This window comes from Carassius carassius, chromosome 20 (assembly GCF_963082965.1).
Source record: "Carassius carassius chromosome 20, fCarCar2.1, whole genome shotgun sequence".
In the NCBI taxonomy this organism is placed as follows: Eukaryota; Metazoa; Chordata; class Actinopteri; order Cypriniformes; family Cyprinidae; genus Carassius; species Carassius carassius.
The window spans coordinates 5,183,889-5,209,827 of record NC_081774.1 but is presented as its reverse complement, the minus strand read 5'-3'; the positions used below and the strand labels follow the sequence as shown (position 1 = coordinate 5,209,827).

General features: G+C 35.2%; 1 protein-coding gene and 1 non-coding gene across 2 annotated transcripts in view; one reads left to right on the top strand and one right to left on the bottom strand.

The window, feature by feature from the left end:
* The window catches only part of LOC132096117 (ephrin type-B receptor 1-B), a 222,759-nt gene that overhangs the window by 150,455 nt on the left and 46,365 nt on the right, over positions 1–25,939 (top strand). Inside the window, exons 5-6 of the mRNA XM_059501302.1 lie at positions 6,209–6,544; positions 22,127–22,251. Coding sequence (XP_059357285.1) covers positions 6,209–6,544; positions 22,127–22,251 — 461 coding nt within the window. The remainder of the gene's footprint in view (positions 1–6,208; positions 6,545–22,126; positions 22,252–25,939) is intronic.
* trnak-uuu (transfer RNA lysine (anticodon UUU)) lies at positions 5,416–5,488 on the bottom strand. The gene has a single exon. It is a non-coding gene; the product is annotated as a tRNA-Lys (tRNA).

Genomic DNA, 25,939 nt, shown 5'->3' with positions numbered 1-25,939 from the left:
TCACTCATTAATGTCATTTCATATCTGTTGAGTGCCATCCTATAAATGAGTTCACAGTTTAAGAAGGGGCAAAAAAAGCCCAGTCTAAAATACATATAAAATCATGTTTTGGGAGCTAGGACACATTGTAAAGGTACAAAAGTTAGTACCATATTCATAAAAAAGATCCTTCTCAAATGACAGGGATATTTGTTTATAATATATAATCAAATTCTTTGTATTTTTTGTGTTGAAAGAGTTTTTGTGATGCTTAATATTTCTACGATCCTTTTTCCCCCAGGGTTTTTTAATTTATTTTTATTTTATTTTTATTTTGTTTTCATTCTTTTTTAATAAAAGCCTTTTTATATAAATGCATATACATTTTTATTTTACTTTTATATAATTTTTAATAAATAGTAAGTTAACAAGGACATCATTTATTTGCCCAACAAATTGTGTAAATGTGTCCATGCTGAATAGAAGTATTACTTAATATTTCTGTGATAATTGTTTTTTCAGGATTTAAAATTAATAAGAGCTACATTTATTTAAAACCAAAATATTTTGAAGCATCATAAATGTTTTTAATGTCACTTTTGATCAATTTAATTTGTCCTGGTAGTGTATAATCTCTTACGATGGGAATTGTATCATGAAGTACTCCACTGAGAAAACAAAGAAAAAACTCAGTAACGATTTTGTAACTTTTTGTTTTAAGCTTTGTAAAACAAAACCAATTTATCCTCATCGTCCAAGACAGAAAGTGGTAGCAGCCGACTGGTTGACCTCCTGCCAGTGTGTCTGAGTGAGAGAGAGTTAAATGTGCAATAAATCCAGCAGCAGTTGCCAGTCGATACCTTATCATCCACATGTCCATTTCCAGATTAATCTCTTCATGTCTGTCACTGGTCCTCAGTGTGTCTGTCTCGCTCATCCTCACATCTCTGACGCTTTGATACTCACTCACAGGATTTGTTTTTAATCTTGTAGAGAGCATCGCAAACGCAGTGTGTGTGTGTGGGTGTGTGTGTGAGCTTGAAACTGCAAGAAGTGGATGGTGTCTGTAATTCATTAACAAAGGTGGCATGTTAGAAAACTCTTTTTGATATTTGCAGGAATCTCTTCAGTCAAACCTCCATAGTTCTCACATACAGTAGATTGAAAATGTTGAAAGCAAATAGAAAAAAATGAAATACCAAGATACATTAATACATTACAAATACATGTTTTCAATAAGAAGTTACTGTTATTAAATTCACCTAAACAGCAATAAACAACAATATTTGCCATTATGCATTTATATAATAAATGAATATGCCATAAAAGTCATTAGATTGACTTACTCTCTAATCTAAACTACCATTTAAATGTTTGGGGTTAGTAAGATTTTTTTTATAAATATGAAGGAAGTCTATAAAACAGCAGTAAAAACAGCAGTATTGTAATACATTATAATCATTTAAAATAACTACATTTTCTATTTTAAAATATTTTAAAATGTAATTTATTCCTGTGATGCAAAGTTGAATTTTCAGTGTGTGTGTGTGTGTGTGTGTGTGTGTGTGTGTGTGTGTGTGTGTGTGTGTGTGTGTGTGTGTGTGTGTGTGTGTGAGAAAAAAAGAGATAATTTAAAGCCATTATTGTATTTAACAAGAAAAGTGTCAAGTAGACATAGCTTTTAAAATAAATATTTCATTTGATTCAATATACAAACCCAATTCCCAAAAAGTTGGGACACTGTACAAATTGTGTGTAAAAAAGAAATGAAATAATTTACAAATCTCATAAACGTATATTTTATTCACAATAGAATATAGATAACATATCAAATGTTGAAAGTGAGACATTTGAAATGTCATGCCAATTGTTGGCTCATTTTGGATTTAATGAGAGCTACACATTCCCAAAAAGTTGGGACAGGTAGCAATAAGAGGCCGGAAAAGTTTAATGTACATATAAGGAACATGAAATTAACATGAAATTAAATTTTAAAATCAACTTATTTTTCCCTTAAAATTATACATTTTATCAGTTTAAACATTTGATATGGCATCTATGTTGTATTCTGAATAAAATATTGAAATTTGAAACTTCCACATCATTGCATTCTGTTTTTATTCACAATTTGTACAGTGTCCCAACTTTTTTAGAATCGGGTTTGTAAAATGTATTACAAAAACGTTTAGGCTACAAAATTGAGTAATTGTTTGCTTATATATACTATAAAGTATGCCAGTTTATATCAATATAAAATGAAATTCATCAAGACTGCACCCACTGACACTCGGGCCAATGTGAGGCAGTGCTTTAAACGGGCCGGGTAGGACTGAACTATCAGTTCAGAACAACAACAGAGTGTCATTATAGTCATATGCAAAATGTCTTCCTGCAGTGGTGGTCTTTCTTCGAGAACACACACACACACATACAGAATAACATACCTGGAGGTAAACGTACAGTATGAGTGCAGTTATGCATATGTGAGCGTGTGTGTATGTATTGAAGTTGCTCTTAGTGTGTGTGGATTTCCTCTGGGAACCGGCTAATTGTGTTAGAGCTGGCTGTATCTCATGGCCTCATTCTCTTTACACACATCTTCTGGCCTAGTTCCAGATATGGCCCACCTCCTCCTTTTTCACTTGCTCTTTTTCTCCTCCCGTCTCTCACTTTCTGCCTTTTCCCCTCTGCCTTTCTAAAGCCTGACTGTGAGATATAGTGAGTAAGACATCTTTGCTGCCGTAGCACCTAATCAAACAGTGCTTTGGGTGTTAACTGTGGTGTAAGCAAAGCCTCGCTGTTTGGATAGTGACCAGCTCACTGTCTGAATGAAACACTCCCTGCTAACAGAGCAGAAAGAGCCGCTGCTTTATGGACCCTCACGGACCTTTTGAAAATATCTCTGGCACTGTTTCCTGAATAGGGCAGAAAATACAGCCTGCGACTTTGGGGAACTTTTTTCTCCTTTTACAGTGTAAAAAGTGAATGGAGTCAGTAGAGGTGCTTTACATCATTACATCATCTATCTATCTATCTATCGTTCTATCTATCGTTCTATCTTCTATCTGTCTGTTGTTCTAATATTCTGTCTGTCAAATTCACACATCTATCCATCCATTCACACACACACACACACACACACATTTGTGTATATGTATGTATGTGTGCAGAGGTCTTCTGTTCAAGTGTAAGCCTCATGATGTGCTAATCATCAGGGTCGCCAGAGTTCGAGGTCAATTCTGTCATCGTCGCTCCCAGTTTATGGTCCCAGTAGCCCCTGATCTATCCCACATGGCCCTGCCTTCACAATAGCTCATTGTGTCTCGGTCTGACTGAAATCATTCTTCTCTTGCTTCAAGAGCTGGAATGTCTCCTGGCCAGGTTTGAAGTTTCAAGGCGAACTCACTCAAACACTCTTGTGGAAGTGGCTGGACATGAAAATCAAACCTAAGATTAATTCCAGAGTTTTTCCTGGCACTCGTCTGGTTCTGTTGCGGCGTATAGTTAACAACACAACCTTTCCATGATCTGTAAATCCTCAGTTCCTGGCCGGATGTTCTGCGCGCTGGGGGAAGTCATTGCTTTATCAGAAACACAATATGGTTTTTCCCTGCGGCTCTATAATGGGAAGGCGAAAGTGTAGAAATGAATCCAGGAGGTTGGGATAAAGAGTCTTTACTAAAACCTTGTTTTTGTCCCTTATTCTGACTGGCGATGAAAAGCCACTCTCAGTGTTGAGTTAGTGGGCTGATGTATGGCTGCTCGGGGGCCGCCACTCTGCATGGTAATTATAAACAGTTACACATCGCTCTGGGAACACAGCTAAAAGGAAACGCACAACACAGCTCCATTCTGTAAGACTGTCTAGAAGTCGAGTAGAAAATGTATATTTGAACTTTAACCACATAGAAAAGATTTACTATCACATATCAACAGCTGACTTTTAGCTCAAGAGGAAAAAAAGAAAAATATGTTTATTTTAAAATTAAATGCCATAGGGAATTGAAACATTAATAGCTGAGAGGCAGTTCAAAAGTTTGGGATCAGTAAAATTTGTAATGTTTTTAAGAAAATGTTTATGCCCATCAAGGTTGAATTTATTAGATCGAAAATATAGAAAAATACCAATATTGTGAAATATTATTTTAATTTATAATAATGGTTTTATTATTTTAATATACTTTAAAATATATGTTATTTCTCTGATGCAAAGCTTAATTTTCATCAACGGTTACTCCAGTCATCAGTCTCACATGATCCTTCAGTAATCATCATTTACTTTTAATAAAAGTAATCATCATTTATTTTATTTTCATTTATTATGCAATTGTGTGTGTGTGTGTGTGTGTGTGTGTGTGTGCGTGTAAAGACCTCTAACACTAGCTTGCTCTATTCTTTTTTTTATTCTATCTGTTTTCTTTTTATTTATTATATTATTTAAAAGCCCTTGCTACGTGTACTGTGTTTAAAATAACTGAGACTTGTTATAGCACTTATATATCATTGCTCTTTTTGTTGTTTTTGATTGCTTCCACTGTCCTCATCTGTAAGTCGCTTTAAATAAAAGCGTCTGCTAAATGAATAAATGTAAATAAATGTAATGTACTTACCATCATGTCATTCCAAACCTTTATGACTTAATTTCTTTCATGAAGCACATAAAGAAGTAGTTCATAAAGACCAGGGGCCGGATTCACGAAGCATTCTTAAGAATAAAATTCTTCTTAACTGCCAATTTCTTCTTATTTTCTAACTTAAAAGATAAGAATATTTTGTATTCCCCAAAAAATCTTCTTAAGAATGTTCTTATCTTTTTTCTTAAGATTGTTCTTAAGACAAAACCTAAGAAGAATTCTAATTCTTGAAAAGAATCTTCTTAAAAATCATCGTAAATAACTTCTTAAATCTAGGACAGACCCAGACTTTTCTTAAATCCCAAACAATAATAATTATTTAATGAATTTATTGGGTTATTTCAAATTAATTGTTATATTTAGGCATAACAACAGCTACATATAATACACAGGAGGATGTGCACAAGTTTTCTTAAGGGACAGCGATGACTGTTAATGTAAACATGATCGCTCATGTTTCACCTGTGTGTGACGCTGCTTTTTGCTGACTTCAAAACTCGTTAGCAACTGTAAAACGATTCAGATAGGGAGCTTTAATTGAACGCATTAATTTGAGTTTATAAATACATAATCTTTGGCAGTATTCAGCGCATTTATGCTGCGGCGCCCGGGGAGCAGTTGGGGGTTCGATGCCTTGCTCAAGGGCACCTAAGTCGTGGTATTGAAGGTGGAGAGAGAACTGTACATGCACTCCCACCACCCACAATTCCTGCCAGCCTGAGACTCGAAGTCACAACCTTTTGATTGCGAGTCCAACTCTCTAACCATTAGGCCACGACTTCCCCTAAAGCAGACAGACCTTCGCCCAAACAGGGACTTGAACCCTGGACCCTCAGATTAAAAGTCTGATGCTCTACCGACTGAGCTATCCAGGCTCTTTTTAAGAGAACTTAAGAATTTTTCAAGAATTGCACTTAAGAACATTTTTACGAACTTCGTGGAATTTATCTATTAATTTATTTCTTAAGAAGATGTAGAGATGTAGAATTTCTTGCTACAGTGTATACCTAATATAGGATATATATTTTCTTTCTTTCTTTTTTTAAATCATGAAAGCTCCAGTGTTCTTTGTAATCGCATGAACAAGCATGACCAGTACACTTCTCTTAAATTTCACCTTTTGTGTTCAGTGGAGGACAGAAAGTCGCATGGGTTTGCACTGATGTGAAGCTGACTAAATTACAGCAGAAGTTAATTTCAGGGTGAAATATTACTTTAAGAGGAGAATGAAAATGCTAAAATGATTTTCATTTACTCATGAAAGAAAAGTGCTCTCATTCTTGTATACATTTTCTCCTGCTTTAATTATTTCACTGCGGTAAGCATATCATACAATTATATGTCTTCTAAAGGCATTAGTGTTTCAGCTCACAAAATGAATCTAAAAAGAGTCATTTTCTACTATTCAAGTGTAAAAAGTGTAATTTAATAAAAAGCCATTGAAAGACTTGTAATCACAGCACTGTAATTACAGTAATGTAATTTAAAGAGCCTAGACAAATGCAAATGATATCCTTGCTGTTATCATTTCTTTAGCAGCAGCATTTTCATAGTTTGCTTAGTGAATCTCATGTGTATTCATACTTTCTCATCAGGTGTTCCTTCTGGACCAAGAAACGTCATCTCCATTGTGAACGAGACCTCTGTAACTCTAGAGTGGCACTCTCCGCGTGAGACAGGCAGCCGTGATGATGTCGTGTATAATATTATTTGTAAGAAATGCCAGGCGGACCGTCGTTCCTGCTCTCATTGCGATGATAATGTGGAGTTTCAGCCCCGGCAGCTGGGACTGACCGAATCCAGAGTCTTCATCAGTAACCTGCTGGCACACACTCTCTACACCTTTGAGATCCAGGCGGTCAACGGCGTCACCAACAAGAGCCCGTATCCTGCCCAGCACGTCTCCATAGACATCACAACCAACCAGGCTGGTGAGTGATTATGATATGTTGATGCAATCAATGCAGTCCGCAGCAACAGAAAAAAAATGTTTTTTGTTTTGTTTTGTTTGAAAAATTAAAAGGAAATGTTTGAAAAGAAAAAGTTTAAGAGGAAAGGTGTTACAGGTGTCTTGTGTGATTGCAATGTGTTTTTGTAATATTTTAGTGACATGGTAATCTTTAATAATAGTGTATATACATTTTATATAGTAATATAGCGATCTTTAGTGTGTGTATATATATATATATATATATATTTATTTCTTTTTTATTTTATATATACTATATTATATATACAAAGACATTCAGAATGTTCATTGTGGTTAGTTTTGACTTGTATTTGACAATATTTTTTTACCAATCTTTTTTTTTTTTCTTTAACCAATACCATTGTGCTGGAAGAATGTTTTCCCCCTTTGTATGTGTATACGCGTTTTGACCAGTTATGTTTCTACTTTCATTACATTTTCATTACCTTCACCAATCCAGTTTCTCATTCCATTCATGTTAAAAAGGCTCCAAGTGGTCGTTTGGCCTCAATATCACTGATGGGATGATATTAGAAGAGTGAAGTGTTCAGTTTCAACATTTAGAGCTGCTCGCTGGACTGTGCAGGAAGTCAAAATTGAAAACATCACCTAGTTTGACCTGCGCTAAAAGATATGCGTCCTCATCATTTCCTTGAGAGCTCCTCTTTCAGGTTTTTTAGGGCAGCCCATCTTTCTCCGTCTTTCTCCACCTCCTTCACTTCCCCTGTCATCTCAATTTCCTGCTTTCACTGAAAAGCTCTGCAGAAGCATCACAGCAGTTGGTATGTTAAAAGTTTGTGCGGATCTCGCATTCATGCATTCGTCTGATTCGATGCTTTCATCTTTATCAGCGGGACCAGTATGAAAAACAGCCTTGATCGTGTCACTATTCCTTAATACATTCAGCCCTGAAACGAGGGCACCCAAAACTGTAGCGCAGAGAGTTTAGTGGCTTCCATCGCAGCCCCCTTTCTGATCAAAGCCAACGCTTGTGGATAATTTAACGTGGGGGAGATTTTCATCCTCAAACTGTGGAAACGTTCAGTCCCAGCTATGAGAACAATTTAAGTTTCAGTGTATGGCAGTGTTTCGTCTCCTTCTTTCGTTTGTTTTTTACACAGCACAAGTGAAAATGTAACTAGACTTTTCAGTAGAGTGGTACTCACTCATGCAGAAGCACTTCCTGTGTGGTTTCTAAAGTTTTCTAAGTGTTTTTAACACATTCAGGTTAAAAGAGTCTATCCCAATATAATATTAGAATCTCTAGTTATTATTCAGGTCTATCTTATTGCTTAAAAAAGCACGACTCCACCCAATAAATCCCAAAGTTTGAGGTTCATGTGTGTAACTTGCGTTTGATACTTTGTTTTATCTTTGATTGAAATTTAATACTCAAAAAAAACTTTTCCCTTCAAGAAATAGCTCCAAAAATCTAATGCTTTGTTCTTCTTTGAAATAGAAAAGATATAGATTTTTCTCTCTCTCTCTCTCTCTTTATACATTGTATAAATACTTTATAGTATTTATCTGAATATCTTCCCAAATAAGTATACACATGTAATAAATAAATAAATAATTTTACGTTTATATTTAAAGATGTTTTCCCCCAAACAATAAAAGGATATAATATTTGATTCCTTTTGGGGTGAACTACTGTATGACGAAGTATGTGCAAAATTAATAGCGATACAAACTGTAGCGCACTTCGAAATAAACATATTTAGGAAGGATATTGTTGAGGCATGCGTTAACCACATCAACTCTGGGGACCCACCGGTGGGTCCAATATTGCATATGCCTAATTCTCAAAAAATCAAAATAACAGCTGAAGTGGTTAAAAACAAAGTGTCTCCCTCTTGGTGTCTCTTGAGGAAAAGTAGAAGAGCGAATGTGTTTGGGTTTGTTTGGATGTGTGAAGACTCTGTAGAGTCTTAGTAGCCAAATGCAGTACAAACCTGCCAGCAGCGATATCTTAACATTGCTCTTCTGTTCTGTTGCTCTCTGTAGATTATAAGCTTCACTTTGGATTTGAGGCTTATTTTTGTTCTTAAAATGTTTTAAAGTAGCGACATTGCTCCATACAGCTGCCTAAAAATAGCCGGATGTGGAATATTATTGGTGTTTGTAATATGTTTGTTTTCCTCCCATGATCCTTCATGGTCTAGAGGCATGTTGGGGTTCATCTAGGGACCTGCTGTTGGTTTGTTAATTAGTTAAATCATTTAAATAATGTCTGGGTCTAAAAAGAGCCATCATAATGTCTAATGTACTGTTTTTGTGTTTTGTAATAATATTGTGGAGATTGTGGGAAATTATTATTATTCTGTCATCCCTTAAGGCCCATTCACACCAAGAGCAATAGCTATAAAGATAATTCCAATGATAACTATATTAGCATCAATATCAATGAACGCTAACTTCGGTTTAATCTAATTATGCATGCAGTTATGCCATCTGCTGCTTTAAATGCTTAAAAGCAGGAAAAACATACTGAAAGTGATTCTAACAATATCATTTCTCTGTGTTTTTATTGTTAACGGAACAACTGGTTATTGTTATTTATATTGTTATCGTTATAGTTATTGTCCTTGGTGTTAACAATCCTTAACTTACTTACTTTGTTCCAAACTTTCATTTCTTCTGTGGACTATTTCCATGCTGTTTTCTTTAAGCCTTCTGTATTTAAAACTACTTGGAACACCATAAATATATCATAAAAGTGGTGCAGTCAATAGCCATTTGGTATCATTGTATTAACAATTCAGCCCACAATTCCAGTCATTATTAACAGATAAAATGGTCAGAAAAAAAATATATGATTATTGGCCCCAGATGTAGCAAAGTTTGTTTTGTGAACGAATCCCTTCACTGATCCAAATCATTTCAGCAATTCACAAAAAAATGGTCAGAATGTTTTGGCCAGACTGATTCGAGACGATTATCAGTAAATAAACGTAAATTTCCTCACATATCACTGTCATATAGTTTCAAGATATGTGGTTCATAAGCCATGTGGTCAACTTTTTTTTTGTTCCCTTGAGAAAAACAACCAGTCGTTTGTGTTCTACAGAAGAAAGTAAGTCATAAAGGTTTGGAACGACATGAAAGTGAGTAAATGATGGAAGACTTTTCATTTTTGGGCAACGATTTCTTGAACATGGTGTTTTTTGTTGTTGTTTTTTTCTGGTTATTGCCTTTTCGAGGGAGTTTTCAGTTTTCCGCATCTCTGTTTCACTTTGTTTTGCAACTATTTCCTCTTAAACTGTGATTAGTCCTGTTTGGATCACCTGTTAGTTTGCTTGTTTTGATCTCATTTAATTGGAGTTAATTGGTGCTCCTGTGCGATGCTTGTTTCCAGCTGAACTGAGTAGTTGAGCCGCGGTTCAAACATGACTGCACACGATCTTCAGCAGAGTGTTGTGTAATTGCTCCTCTCGTGACGCTGGGAGTCAGAGCAAACAAACAAAAAGATCATAACACGGAATCAGACGCCTGCCGAGTTTTCCTCCTTCTCCTAAATGTACAAGAGCAGAACGTGAGGTAAATAGAGCTGATTAACAGGCATGCTTAACGCTAGGCATGTATGTGTGACAGTTAAATGGTGCTCTTGACAGATAGATGCTTTAGAGCCACTCTTTCCTCCATTGTTATCGTTTTGGAGATCGTAATGAGTCTTTTGCCGTTAATGGGCCCTTCCTGTGTGGAGGGGTCTCGGAGGTAAGCGGTAATTGTGTTCTGCCTGTACCTGATGGAAATGCCCATTGGGGGTGGAAAGTCCTGGGGAGGTTAGGAGACTAAAGGCATTTTATATAGGCTTAATTAATTAAAGCTCAATCGGGTTTAAATTTCATCCTTGAAAGCTGGGTGAAGGAGGTTTCAATAAAGTTGGTTTGAAAAAGCACACTTCAGTGGTTTAGTAGAACAGCTCTGTATATTTGAGAGATTCTTTGGGGAAAACAGTAAGATTTTGATGAAAACAGTTTGTTCAGAATTTTTGAAAAAAGAGTGAATTAAACTTAAAGGTGGAGTGTGAATTTTTTATTATTATTTTTTGCCTTTAGTTGAATTGTTTTCAAACAGGTTTCTCGAACACTTCATCCATTGGTTGCTGTGTTTATACTTTACTTTCAATGGGATATAATACAGGTGAAGAGATTATTGAAAACTGAAGATGAAAAATTATTTTTTAATTAAAAGTAAAAAAATTTGTCTTGCATCTTCATTTGTTTATGAAGTATTGAAATTAATATATACAATATTAACAATATACAATTTAAGGTCAGTACATCTTTTTTTTTTGTTAAAAGATTTTTTTTTTCTAAACTGTATATTCATTAAATAATCCTGAAAAAATATCACAGTTTTTAGTTTATATATATATATAAACAGCAAAACTGTTTCCAACATTGATAATAAATCAGGATATTAGAAATATTTCTGAAGGATCATGTGATAATCATGAGTAATGGTTGATAAAAATTCAGCTTTGCTTCTACTGCTTGTATATTAAAATAGGAAATAGCTATTTTAAATTGTAATATCATCTCACAACATTACTGTTTTTTATCTGTATTTTTTATCAAATAAATGTAGACTTGGTGAACTAAAGAGACTTCTAAAAAAAAAAATTTGTAAAAAATCTTACTGATCCCAAACTTTTGAATAGCAGTGTATAATACATATAACAAATTCAAAAAGAGGAAATTAGAGTTTATAAGATTGCGGCAAACAGGGTAAGGTTGTTATATTTACTACATAACCTATAACATTGGATAGCTAACAGTCGTCAACCCCACTGGAGCAGAAGGTTGCTGAGGTTGTTCCTGATATAGCTACAGTGAATTTTCTATCTAAGATCTATAAACCACAAAATTATAAAAACACCAAAATATTTTTTAATTAATGTTATAGGCTAGGCTAAACTGCTTTTAATCATACATATAAATCATGTTAAACTATAGTTCTTGTTTTATTAATAAATAAATATATATATATGTATGTATATATATATATATATATATATATATATTTAAAGGAACATGTGACTTTGCAAGTAAACTATACAATTGTATTTCAGATAATGAAACTTTATACTACATCACTGACCAATGCATATACTGTATATTTACAGATGATTCACAACAGCTCAGGGAAGGTCAAGTGTAGTCTTTAAACTTATCAACTGTGTATGGACTGACAAGGTGTTACATGAGGAAGCAATGTGACAACAATGCAGTAAATATTTTAGGAGCATCAAAAAGCGTGCTCGTTAAGATACCAGCAGATAAAATAATCCAGCACAAATTAGTGCATAAAAGGTCACCAAAATGAAGTATTTGAACTAGGGGTGTGCACGGATAGTCGAACATTCGAATATTCGTTCTGCTCTAATTATTCGATAAATAAAAATGATATTCGAATTTTGCAAAAAAAAAAAAAGGTCACAATAAAACCTAATTTGGTCACTTTCTGTGATTCTCCACGGCATATTTGAAGATGTATGCAAGCAAAAAATAATTTATGAATGAATAAGGGGCCGTTCACATATTCTCCTTCTCCAAAGCGCTTGGGCAGAAGCGCTGCTGAGGCGTCTACCGTTGCTAAGCAACAGTGACGGGCTCTCTCCATAATGACGAGGAAATTTCAGCAAAGGATAAATGGATTTGCAGCACAAAAAAATCGCTTGCAGTAGCTCTGCTACAAATTATTATCAGCTGTTCCTTCATCTTGGCTGAGCTTTCAACGTTGTTACGGGAAAGAATGAAGCTGAATGTTTAGTTCTTGTCACATGACCTGCGGTGCGCTTGCGGCATTCTGAAAAGTTGAGATGTTTTTAACTCAATGCTTTGCGGACGCGCCTGGAAAAACGGGCGCATCGCACCGCGTGCGCATCGCGACCGCGTCGCTTCTATTATGAGCGCGCATACCTCCCGCCTACATTGGAAATAACGAACTTGAGCGCACAAAAGACACGGTGAACGGCCCATAAGAACTGCGGTCTTCTACAGTACTTCAAATATGCCGTGAAGAATCACAGAAAGTGACCAAATTCAAGAACATTGTTGCGGCATCTCTCAAGCAACGAATAAACACTGCTAACTTGGAGAATGCAGTGAAAACTCCTCTTCTCGCGTCCGCACCAGACCCTCGGTACAAACATCTCAGGTTTCTCGATGAAAACATGAGAGAAGTAAGAAAAAAAAACTTTTTTGAACATTATAAGAACATTTTCCTTGATGTGAGTGGTGCGGATGCAGCCGCCATCATCAACAGTAAAGCGGATGCAATGCCCACTCGTCGGAGACGGCTGAGCCAGTTCTTCAGCGATGATTACAGAGAGTCCAGCCGAGATGAGTGGGAACAGTTCTTGCTGGAGCCATGTATTCCACCAGATGAGGATCCCATTCAGTGGTGAAACGAAAACACGAAGCGCTTCACAAAACATATTCTCTTAGCACACCGTTATTTGTGAGTCCCGCCAACGTCTGTGCCGTCAGAGCGCGTTTTCTCCGTGGCCAGCCTTATTCTTAACAGACTAAGGAGCTGACTTTTCCCCCGATCATGTTTACATGTCCGTATTTCTTAACAAGAACATGTAAAACAATAGAAAAAAAGCAAAAAAGATTTGCTGACAGTTTAAAAGTTTCAAAGTTAAGTGTAGGCTACGTTCTACAATAGCCTAATCGCTGCAGGCTGCTTTACGTTTTTTCTTTGTTCACTTTTTTTTCCACTTTTTATTTTGCTTTTAATCTGTACTTTTGTTTGTTTGCAAGCATTGTTAAAGGTTTTCAGCTACAAAACACGATGTGTAGCCTAATGTTCAAGCTTATTGTGTGTAAGCTTGTTCAAAATGACGGAAACAATAAATGTTGCTGAAAAATAACGTCTGTCTCATTAAACTTAATTTAAATAAACGAATATTCGAATATTCGTTTTTTGTGAGCTCAAATATTCGAATGTGATATTTGCGGAAAACGCCCATCCCTAATTTGAACCTCATAATTAAATACAAAAGGTGGAGAAAAACTGCAAAAATAGGCCCTTTCAATAGGCTGGCTACGAACCTGATAGATATATATATATATATATATATATATATATATATATATATATATATATATATATATATATATATTTGATAGCTGATAAATTTATAACTAGCTAATGTTTTATCAACAAGAGAAAAAAAAATACAGGCCAAAATTTCCCCACTGAGCGATTGAGCGGGAAAATGTCACCGTGGTTGTGACGGCGACTGTGGTTATTTTCAGAGTAACAGGTCAAGCACTGAACTGGGCTCTTTATTCACCCGGAGGCGCCTTGTGTTTCTCGATGGGTTCAGTGGTTTGGAGAAGAAAACACCCAGCGAGTGTTTGGCATTTACAAACTGCATTCGGTGCTATTGGTCTGGGCACATACGGCAGGACAGGTGGGGTGGGAGTAGAGGCTGACCTTTCAGATGCATGGAGGGTGTAGTTATTGCACATTATATAGTCTGTAGGTTGCTATTTGTCAACTTTTCAAAAGCTTGTGTGCAATGCAAAAGCACAATGTCCTTGTTTCCACTGCTAGAGTGAAGAAACGCATCCTCATGGTGTCCACAAAACTCACAAATGGCTGCTGGGAAGACCGGTAAAGACTCCAGCTGCCTGGGCGCCATCTTATCTCGCAGTCTGTCCGTTCATGTGTATTTGGAGTCACTGTCAATTAGAAATAATTGCTAAGGACATATGACAGACTAATCAATGTGTATCACAGTATGTAGAGTCTCTCATTTCCTGCAAGGAGAGATAAACTAACGAATTAACCGGGTTGTGAAAGTGGTTTTAAAAAATGTATGGTACACTTGGAGGTTGTTACTGCAGTTATAGATTTTTTAAATCTAATAAATTAAATGAAATAAAATATAATTGTAATAAAATAAAAATGAATAAATATCTACTTCTTCTGTTAGGAAGGAAGAGAGAGATAGGCAATAATCATTGGCAAAGAGTAGAGGTTATAAAATCCATGGCCACTGGCCCTGTGGCTCTGAAGGGTTATTAAACTCCCAGACTGGCAGCTGGACTGTGTGTCTGGTGATTCCCTCATCGATATGACTGGTTTAAAAGACTGGACACAAAACTGGATGAAGGACACACTCTTCCTTTAGCTTGAGTGCTCTGTTCTGAATTAAAAATGCCAATTCAGTGGCTCTGAAGCTTGAAGAAGAACAAGAAACTGCCATAAAATTAGTCCAACATGAGTTCATCATGTTCCAAAGCTTCTGAAGGTATACAATATTTGATACTACATTTCAGGTCATTATTCATTGAAATTTTTGTCTTTCTCCTAATATTGAGCATTTCTGATAAATGTTTTATAGGACTATAGAGAACATTGAGTACAGGACCCACTGTGACACTAAAAGGAACATTTCTATTTTCTATATTTTATGCTTAATGAGTTGAAAATGTATCTTATTATTAAATTATGAAGTGTATCGGATTTCGGTATGTAAACAATATATCCTCATTTCCCATAAACCTGAGAAAACTTTAATGCTTTTAGATTATCTCTGAGTCTAATTTGGTTGTTTCCCTAAACTCTGTAAGACATAATGATTCAAGCAAGCACGTCTTTAAATCTCTCCGGCAGTCTGTGAAAACAGGACATTTGATAATGTGCTGAAAGAGCGTGGGAGTGTTTGTTGTTTTCAAGCAATAGCCATTTGGAGACTTAAAGCTGCTTTCCAGCCTCCTGCACTGTAGGTTTTATTGTTGTTTACTTCGAAAAAACTTATTTTTCTCTGCTTTAGGAAACTGGATTGTCAGCAGTCATTTCGTGTGATGGCTTGTTCCTCCTAACTTTATAAGCAATTCCATTTCAGACACTTATTTTTCATAACTACTGTACTTTATCCCCATGATGCACCAAACAGGAAACCGAAGACTATCAGCAATGTTTCATCATTTTTTTTTTTATTCAATTTTAATTTAATGTAATTTGTTTTAATTTAATAAGTTCTTTTTTTTGCACTCCCACAACTTATACATACACACACACACACACACACATATATATATATATATATATATATATATATATATATATATATATATATGTATCTATCGACGGATAGATTGATAGATTTCTATTTCATAGGTTTTAAAAAATAATTGTGGGTATTTGATTTAATACCATGGTATACCACCACAGTACTTTTTCTATAAGGCTACTCTCTCTTAATCTTTTTCGTTCAAAGCACAGACCGCAAATGCCCCATCGAGACCAAGCTCATAGACCAGTGGTTACAAAATCAATTACCAGCAAACGCTGTTCCCATGAGCCACTACAATAAACTCAGGAGAAGAACAGCACATAAACCAGCTGGAGAAGAAGAGAGCTTTGAATCCATCCATATAAACCAGAGACAATCGTACAGGAGATCAATAAATCTGTGATCAAGTGCAGCATAAATGAATTTGGAAAGTTGCTCTGTGCTGTAATTGTTATAAGACTCACTTTATTCAATAGTAAGGGCAGCACAGCCATAAACAGAAACAGATCCTCTATTGGATTTGCATCAACTAACCACAGCAGACATGTTGTAAACATCATCAGAACAAACTGCTGATGCTATGTGTTTTGGTTAGTATGGTTCTTTATTGCATTTATGTTTGTAGAATCTGATATTGTGTTGGCAGAGGGCAAGGATCTGATGTACAGAAATAATGAGTATGCTTGAGGAGAGAAAGAGAGACGGAGACAGTGAGACAGAAAAGCAAGGGTTGAGTTGTATTCAGCTGTCACTCAGGCGGGTTTTATGGGTCTAGTACATACTATCAGTGTCTGGATGACAGTCACACCCTATAAATCTCTTCAAGACACTCTCTCTCTTTCTCTTGCTGGCTGTGTGTGTGTGTGTTTACCGTCAAGGGGAAGTGCAAAAGCATCATGTTCAGACTGATGGAGCATGTGCAACTGTTTTGTAAAGTAACACCTTCTTTTTATGGCCAATGAGTTCCTGATGGATATCGAAAAACAATTTTCAATGTAAATATTATGGCTGAGTTGAAAATACTGATTTGTCTGAGTTTTATTTCGATGAACGAATGTTGATTCTTATTGATCTTTTAGTCGATCCTGTTCAGTTTGATGCTTCACTACACTAAACATTATTTGTAGAGCACCTAGCATCCAAAAATCACAATAAGCTTTGGGGCTTACTTTTTCTACAAAACAACATCAAAGCATTGAATTTCTGCCAAATTTATTCTGAAACTATCAAATAACTTTTTTGGTGCTCTTTAATGAGGCATAACAGATTGCTATAGTCGTCTCAGTTTAAGTGGCATGTTAATCATTTAATTTCTTCCTCTTTACTACTAGTGTTGCTTTCGTCATGAAAATTCGGACTAAATATCGTCGTAAATGAACCTTTATCACGTGACGGAGACGAGACGGAATGTAAATGCTGGTCATGTGATGATGACTATAATTAAATGTATAATGCAATATTGTTGATGAATAAAAACGAGACTAAATGTGGTTTACAGAATAAAAACTATGCTAAAATGTCTCTTCATTTTCGTTGACCAAAATGAGATTAAACAAAATGTTATAACGTTATTTCGTCTCGTTTAGTTGTATTATTATTATTATTTAACAGTATTTCTGTGTCTTACTTGAAGGGCTGCATCAGGTCGCACTGCGCAGATGCAGGCAACGTCACTTCCTCAAGCCCCACTGACGGCATTATTTAGAACAAAGCTAAAGCCCAAACTGAGAACCATGTGATAATGGAGTGTTCTATTTATCATGCAGCAAGATGTTTTTAAAGTTATTTGAATATGGAGTCACAAATGTTTCTGTAAAATCTATCCTTAGCACAAAAGGATTATGAGTCTATGAAAGTCATAGACTTCTTTGCACATGACTGGACTTTACGCTAGGATTTGAAGGTTAAGTGGAGTCCAGATGTCCTGAGGCTGGCAGTAATATGCTGGTGAAGCGTCTAGCCTGCCGCAAATTCTATAAGAAGAAGAATATAGCTAAAGCCCCTTTCAAAAAAAATGTCGGAACATTGCCCGATTGCCTTCTGTGTGAATGAAAACACGTCCCGGGATTGATTCAGGGATCGTTCCCGGGTTGGGGACCTAGTAACTTTGCTGGGTTCAGCCCCGGAAAGAGCTCTGTGTGAACATAAGCCAGAACCAATGCCGTAAAGGGTGTGTTGTTGTGATGACGCACATTATCGTGTAACGCTTTTACCAGGTGTTTTGAAGGCAGATCAACATTCACGATGGAAAAATATGTGCAAACTGTAATGAAGCAGAGATCAGTTAGCTACTCACTATCCACACTGAAGCTGAGATCGTTCACCAGCTTAAGTGAAAGCTAACGTGTCTAGCATTTTTGACTCATACATTACTTGTCACATCCTGTTGTCACGTGTCATTACGGGACCACAGATTCCAGGAAATCACTGGCAGTGTGAATGAACCAAAATCAAATGACCCGAAACAAGTGCCCGGGACACATTACCCGTGTAAAAACTAAAATGACTAGACTAAAACTAAAATTAAAACAGGCAGCCCAAAACAACACTATTTACTACTAGTTATTGCACAAAATGGACATGAACCAACATCGTAAGTTGTGTTGAAAGACCTCATTCAGTTGATTAGCAGTGAAAAGATGTCAATAAAACTGCTTGTAAACAATGTCACATAATGTTATGTTTACCTCATAAAATGAAATGAATGGTCGTAGTTGTATTATATTAATGTTATATATTAAAAGGTTGTGGGTTCGATTCCCAGGGAATGCATGTTAAGTAAAAACTGTTAGCATGAATCCACTGTAAGTCGCTTTGGATAAAAGCGTCTGCTAAATGGATACATTTAATTTTAATTCAATATTAATAATGTACCAACAGACATGGTTCTCTGTATAGTTCACAGCATTAGTTGAGAGAGAAACATATGCATATAATGTACATAATATATCTAAATGAATCAGTACCAAATCGAGATTTGAACCTAATCAAATTGCAAGGAAAAGAATCAAACTCAAATTAAATTGTGATTTTTCTGTCGGTATTAGTAAATGCGGTGTGAAAGTGTAGACTCATGGAGAGCGGTGCAGTAGTTGTCTGGCTCAAGAAACTGTTGTTCAGAATTCATCTGCCGTATCTTGCTCTCTTGTCTTTCTTGCTTTGTCTCTCACTTTCATGTGTTTGGCAGAGAGTGTGACTGTGATTAATGTTGAAGCAGTCGTCCTGTTGAGGACCAGAGGCTGAAAAGAAGAAGAGAGAAAGACATGTGGATGCTGAGAGATGAGTTGAAGAGGAAAGAGGGTGATGAGAGGAGAAGAGTCACAAATCTTTGTCAGGATGGAGGAGTCCTGCCAGCTGTGAGGAGAAGAAACTGCTGGAAAACCTCCCTTTGAGTTTTGGCAGACACACGATTAACGCAAACACACGTTCAACCAGCACCGAGTAATAAATATTCAGACTTTGAGAAGTATTAGATCAGACATTTACTCATAAGTTTCCCTGAAGCAGACCAATAAATGGCTAAATGCATAAACGCCAGCCAGACCCTTGTGCTGTTAGAAAGGAATGATTTTAATCCAGTCAAACTGTTCCTGATCAGGTTATATGTGACCCTGGAGCAAAACCAGTCTTAGGTAGCAAGGGTATATTTGTAGCAATAGCCAAAATACAGTGTATGGGTCAAAATGATCGATTTTTCTTTTATGCCAAAAATCATTAGGATATTAAGTGAAGATCATGTTCCATGTATATCTTTTGTAAATTTCCTACTTTATCTTTATTTTTATTTTTTAAATCATTTTTGATTAATAATAAGCATTGCTAAGGACCTAATTTGTGCAACTTCTTTAAAGGCAATTTCTTTATTTCTTTATTTTATTTATTTATTTTTGCACCCTCAGATTCCAGATATTAAATATTGTCCTATCCTAACAAACCATACATCAATGGAAAGCTTATTTATATCAGATGAACTATATATCTTCAATTGAATGAATACATAAAATGCATTTGTTTGCTTGCTTGATTGATTGATTCTATATAGCCATTTAGTGATCAAATAAATATTATATCAATAACATTAATTATTATATTTATGCCTTATTATTTTACTAATTAATATGATTGTTTTACTTAATTTTTACTTTGTTTTGTTAAATATATTGTGTTTATTATTATCAATGATTTTTTTAATTTTAATGACTGTTTATTTTTAGTAGTAGTAGTAGTAGTAGTTTGTAAATATGTAAAATGTGGCAGTGGGTGTAAAAGAAAAATAGCATGAAAGAGTCAGCAGCTGTGTGTGTGTGTGTGTGTGTGTGTGTGTGTGTGTGTGTGTGTTTATAAGGAAGGGATTGGAGCTTCTGCTGTTCTTTAGATAAGAAAATTAAAAATTGATCACAAGTTCTCGCTCACACACACAGTGAAGCTAGTAATCTCTATTTTGCTACACAATATGTGGGATGGTAAATAACTGTGTGTGTGTGTGTGTGTTAGAAGGTGGATCCTCTCCCAACATTGAGATACAAAAACAGCAGAAAAGCAATTTCAACTCTCTCAGCCTCTCTGCAGCTGTGTGTGTGTGTGTCAGAGAGGGAGAGAGTGTGTGTGTGCACACTGCCAGTAATTGCTAATGTGGAGCAAAGATGGGCAACAGAGCATGAGCGAGAGAGCGAGAGAGAAGGACTCAAAGGCCGTGGTTCAGAGCAGGGTGACACTTTGCTTGAGTCACTATTTTAAAAGCATCAGATGGAAGTCTAGAGACAAAATGAGAATGCTGGCCAAGATATTGTTTTAATAGCTTGTGTGCATACAAGGGTGTCTTATTAATAATTTTATATAGATCACTTTATTTCTTTATATTTTATAAGTATTCTAAAAAAAAAAAATATATATATATATATATATATAGCTATTTTATATATATTTAATTTTATAAGTATTCTACTTAAAAAAAAAATATATATATATATATATATATATATATATATATATATATATATATATATATATATATTATGTAGTTATTTTATATATATTTAATTTTATAAGTATTCTACTTAAAAAAAATATATATATATTTATATATATTTAATTTTATAAGTATTCTACTTAAAAAAAAAAAATATATATATATATATATATATATATTATGTAGTTATTTTATATATATATATATATATATATATATATATATATATAAAAGCTTTTTTTAACACATAGTGTGGTCACACCAAATGTTGATTGAATTTAGTTAAATTAAAAGAGGTTTCTTAAAGTGTTTTGGAGACATTGCCACAGTTCTTCTGGATTTAGTCTGTCTCAGTGTGTTTCTTCTTGTTATTCCAGACAGACTGATGATGATGAAATCAGATCTCTGTGTGGAGCACTGGCTGCTGTCAGACTCCTTGTGCAAACAAAAATTATTACAATTAGTGGCAAACATAATGTTTGGAAATATAAACTAATATTTCCTACTGATACACTAGAGCAAAACAGAGATAACTGACTTAAAACCATTTTATGTTGGAGAAAATACTAGTGGCCTAATACTTTTGCACATTTCTATATATATATATGCATATATGAAGAGTGCAGATGCAAAAACCTCTGTGTCGTTTGTAATTTTCTTCTGAAATTATAATTTTAATCATGCTCCTATGTGTAGTTTCCGTTTTTTCCCTTTAATTGCAATGAAAAGAACCTATTCATTACTATTAAAGTGAAATAACTGAACCTACACATAGGAGCCTGATAAAAATGCTCATTTTATTAACTTTATAATGGTGAGGAAACTTTTTTTTTAAGAATCTTAATTGGTTTGTTACATCTTTAATGTACAATATCTCAGAAGGCTTGGAGGAACTTTTCCACTATGAATGTGTGTGTGTGTGTGTGTGTGTGTGTGTGTGTGTGTGTGTGTCTGTGTGTGTGTGTCTGTGTGTGAGAGAGAGAAATTAATAGAAAATGGTTTGTCTGTGTGTGACCATTCATGTGTGTGTTGTTTAGCAGGTGCGAGTGTGTATGTGTGTGTGTAGCTGCTTGTGTGACATCCGTATGCTCGCCTCAGTCTATTCACCCGTGAAAACAGGCTGTGTGTGATGTTACAACAGCTGAGCGTAGAGTTGTACCACTTTGACGAAGTAGAGGAGAACAGGAGGAAATGAGGGAGAGAGAGAGAGAGGAATGAAACGGGCAGTGGGTTAATTTAGAGGCTGTGCATGTTCACCCAGGTGTGTCTTCCTTAAAGACGGAGAGGCCAGAAACACACTGTAGCCAATCAGAGCGCTTGAACTGAGAAATGGGCTTCAATTGCAAAGGGCACATTCTCACAAAGCTATTAAAAAACTCCAATCACCCTCTCGCCTGACTCTTTCATCATACTGTGTGTATGTGCTTCATTTCTGAAAGTAGCAGATCAATTCACTAGCTAAGTACAGTATACACAGCAGGGAAGATGGCTGTTTGGAATGATTTCTTCACTTGGTTTCTCTCTCTCTTTTGCAGCTCCGTCTATTGTTCCCATAATGCATCAGGTCAGTTCGACGATGAAAAGCATCACGTTGTCATGGCCACAGCCTGAGCAGCCCAATGGAATTATTCTTGATTATGAGCTGCGCTACTATGAGAAGGTAAGATGTGTGTTTGCTTTGCATTGCATTGGAGGAAAACTACTGTTTTGTCTGGATTCTTCCTAAAGGTTCATTGATTGTTCTTCACATGTCGAGTTTCATTTGAGCACTTTTAATTCAGGATGCAACTGGGTCAAATGGAAGAAAGTGCTATTCAAAGGTTCGCTGCATTGAAGAATTGATTCATTTCAGTGAATTAGTTAAAGGTGGCTTTGACTTTGGTGACTAGGAAATGTTCTGTTTCCAACATTTATGAATTTGGCTGATGCTTTTATCCAAAGACCATAACATACTACTCAAATCAGAGAGATGTGATAGGTTAATAATTTTGTTCAAACTCATAACTCTAAAATATGATTGGTTGCTAGCATGTTGTTCCATAACCGACAGATATTTAACTAAATATTCAGTATTAGAGATGTATCTTCTTCAATGTGGTGGTGGTTACAGCAATGAACAAGGACAGGGCCATAATAAACACTGATGGACACATTTTGGAAGGATTTTTGGTGGAATTTTTTTTTTTTTTGTCTCTTTATGTAACAAGTCTGCATTTATTTGATCAACAATATTATTATTACAATTTAAAATAACTTTAACATCAGTTTGACTACATATTCAGCAGCCATTAGTCCAGTCTTCAGTGTCACATGTTCCATCAGAAACAAATATGGCTGGTATATATGGGCAATATGATGAGGAAGTGAGGTACAGTGGGTTGCTAGGCGACAGCATTGGCGGGGAGGTGGTGGGTTTTCAGTTGTTTCGCTGGCCTGTTCCTGCTGAGAGATGCTGGAACACATACCCTCTCACACCAATTACATCTAATAATTCCAGAGCCTCCCCTAACACCACATACACACACATACACACACACACACACACACACACACACACACACAATCCACAGCCGTCAACCCTTTTAGAGACATCGCACATAACAACGCACATATACACGCTCTCGCCAGTAGTAATGCTATATTCCCCGTCTGATGTTCCTTTGAAATATTGCTGTCATATATATATATACATGCATATATATATATATATATATATATATATATATATATATATATATATATACGCACACGTTGGTATTCAAAGCTGTCTGTACATTGTGAAGGGCTTTAGTAATGTTCTACACATAGCTGTCATAAAAACACATTCAAATGACAGCCTTTCTGATGTTTTTATTAAGTACATTTTTCTGTGGTACACTAGAAATGTGTTAATAAAAAGTCAGGTTAGTGAAATATGTTACTAATTATTAATATGTAGATTTTTTTTAGATTGTAATGGATGGTTTTACTAATTAATTAGACTGAACAGCCAAATATTACTCTTTATTTTATTTCCATTTTATTTTATCCCAAATACTTCAGTTCTCCATGTCACGTGATCCTTCAGAAATCATTCTAATGTGCTGAGTTGGTGCTCTATTGTTTGTTATTCTTTTTTATTTGAAACTTAAATCTTTTGTAACATTGTAAATGTGTTTACTGTTAGTTTTGATCAGTTAAATGTGTCAAAAAAAGTAAAAGATTATTTTAAAAATCAGACTGACCACAAACTTTTGAACAGTACTGTATGCATGTGTGTATAATATATTATACATTTTTATTAAGATTATTCTAGAACATAATGTCCTAATGAAAGTGCATTACAACCATTGTGATATTCAGTGTCGCTAAATTTGATATCACCTGCAATCATTGCAAATATACAATGAATACGCAATACAACACGCAACCTCTATGATCAGCCAAATCAAGGAAACCATTTTTAACAAGTCCCTTATCTGGAAGATTTATATATATATATAGTTTAAATTTAGCATTGTTAACTGAAAGCATATGTTCCACCCAGCACTGATTAGTAGAAACCAAAGTTTGTGAACACATGCACTGACTTTCTGTTTTGTGTAATGACTGAAGTCTGCGAACACTGAATGGCATATTTCTCTGGAGGACAAATCTTTGACTATTGTCTTTTCTGCAATGATGTTTGGTGAGATAAATGAGCTGCGTTATGAAAATTGGTTTAATCAAAATCTCGGGGATAATAATATCTATATCCGGGATAATTCTCTCCTCTCGACAATAGTTTACTCAAATGCAAATAGCACAAGTGCAGCACTTATTTCCTCATAAATATGCATGTCGTGTAATCATATGCTGATTTATAAAACAGGCGAGAAGGAGAAAGGTACTTCAGAATCAGACACCATACAGAAAATATCATTAATGCGGCTTTCTTTTGGGCATAAAAACACGAGCGATGTGGGAAGCGAGTTACAATACTTGTTTGTGGTGCTTCAACCTCATCTGCTTTTTGACAGCTTATAATTACAATTTTGTTTGTGTTTTACAAATATATTTGAAATACTGCTTTTATAACAGGTTTTTAAAAGGTTGTTTACATGGTTTTGATTAGGAGAGGGTGTAAAGAAGCAGCGAGATGGTGGAAAAGTGGCTGTCACTGAGTTTACAATGTTTATGAGCTTGTGTTGGATTGCTTGATCACAGGCCACGCCCACTCTGTAAATGTCAATGCAATGAACCAATCATCTGTTTTACTTGAAAAAAACAAATACATTTGGAGTCTTGGTACCTATGCATTATAGTTTCCAAAATTTCAAGTATGTTTTTTTAAGTATGATATATACAGTCAAACAAAAAAATATTCAGACACCAATAAAAGATTTATTGATAAATATTTTTTTACTAGTGGTTGCAGGACACTATAGTTCATGTGAGGGTAGCAAAATAAGGTAAACTGTGACATATTGTACCCATAAATTCCTCATACAGTGCACTACCATTTTGGGGCCAAAAATTATTCAGGCATTTTGGCCTGACCATGTTTTGCCAAGTGTTTTGTTAATTTTTTTCTTCTTTTATTACTTATGCAACCTTTTTTACAACACAAAATTGAGCATTGCTTGGTAATTGGTTGATCTAAATTGGTATTATCTAATTGTATACCTACATTTAACAGCCAACAGTCTAATTCATTACACACATTTCTATCAAAGTTATCTGACATTATCAAGATGAATTTGTTCTGACAAAGTTTAACTTTTCACAGTTCTTTTCATTATGTTTTACCCTTTTCTGAACTATTGCTAATAAACTGTAATAATCTGAGAAATGCTGAAGTTGTCTGAATAAATTTTGGCTTGACTGTATCAGTGTTTCTCAACTGGTTTATCACAACCAAAAAATTGACCACGGATCTTTTATATGGGGTCACAGATGGGAGGAAAAAAAAAAAAATTATATATATATATATATATATCAACAGTAGAAAATGCTTCCCATATATTTTATTTTATGAATAATGTTATCATTTATCATTATCATGGGCAATAAATTTGACATCAAATAGCAACCCATCAAATGCATTCTGTTTTTATTTTTTATTATTGGTTCCAATTGCTGTTTTGAATATAAATATGTTTTTGATTTGATTCTTATTCTTATGTTTTATTTAACAAAATTTCAAATATATGTGTTTTTGTTGGAACTGTATGACTGGTCTCTGATTGGTTCACTGAGATGCAGAATGGGTGTGGCCTCTTATCTAGTAATTCAATACAAGCTCATATACCAGTTTAAGGAATAATATTTTGTGTGGTGAAGCTAATGGTACAGAAATGACGCACTTCAGCTGTAAAACTATAACGCTA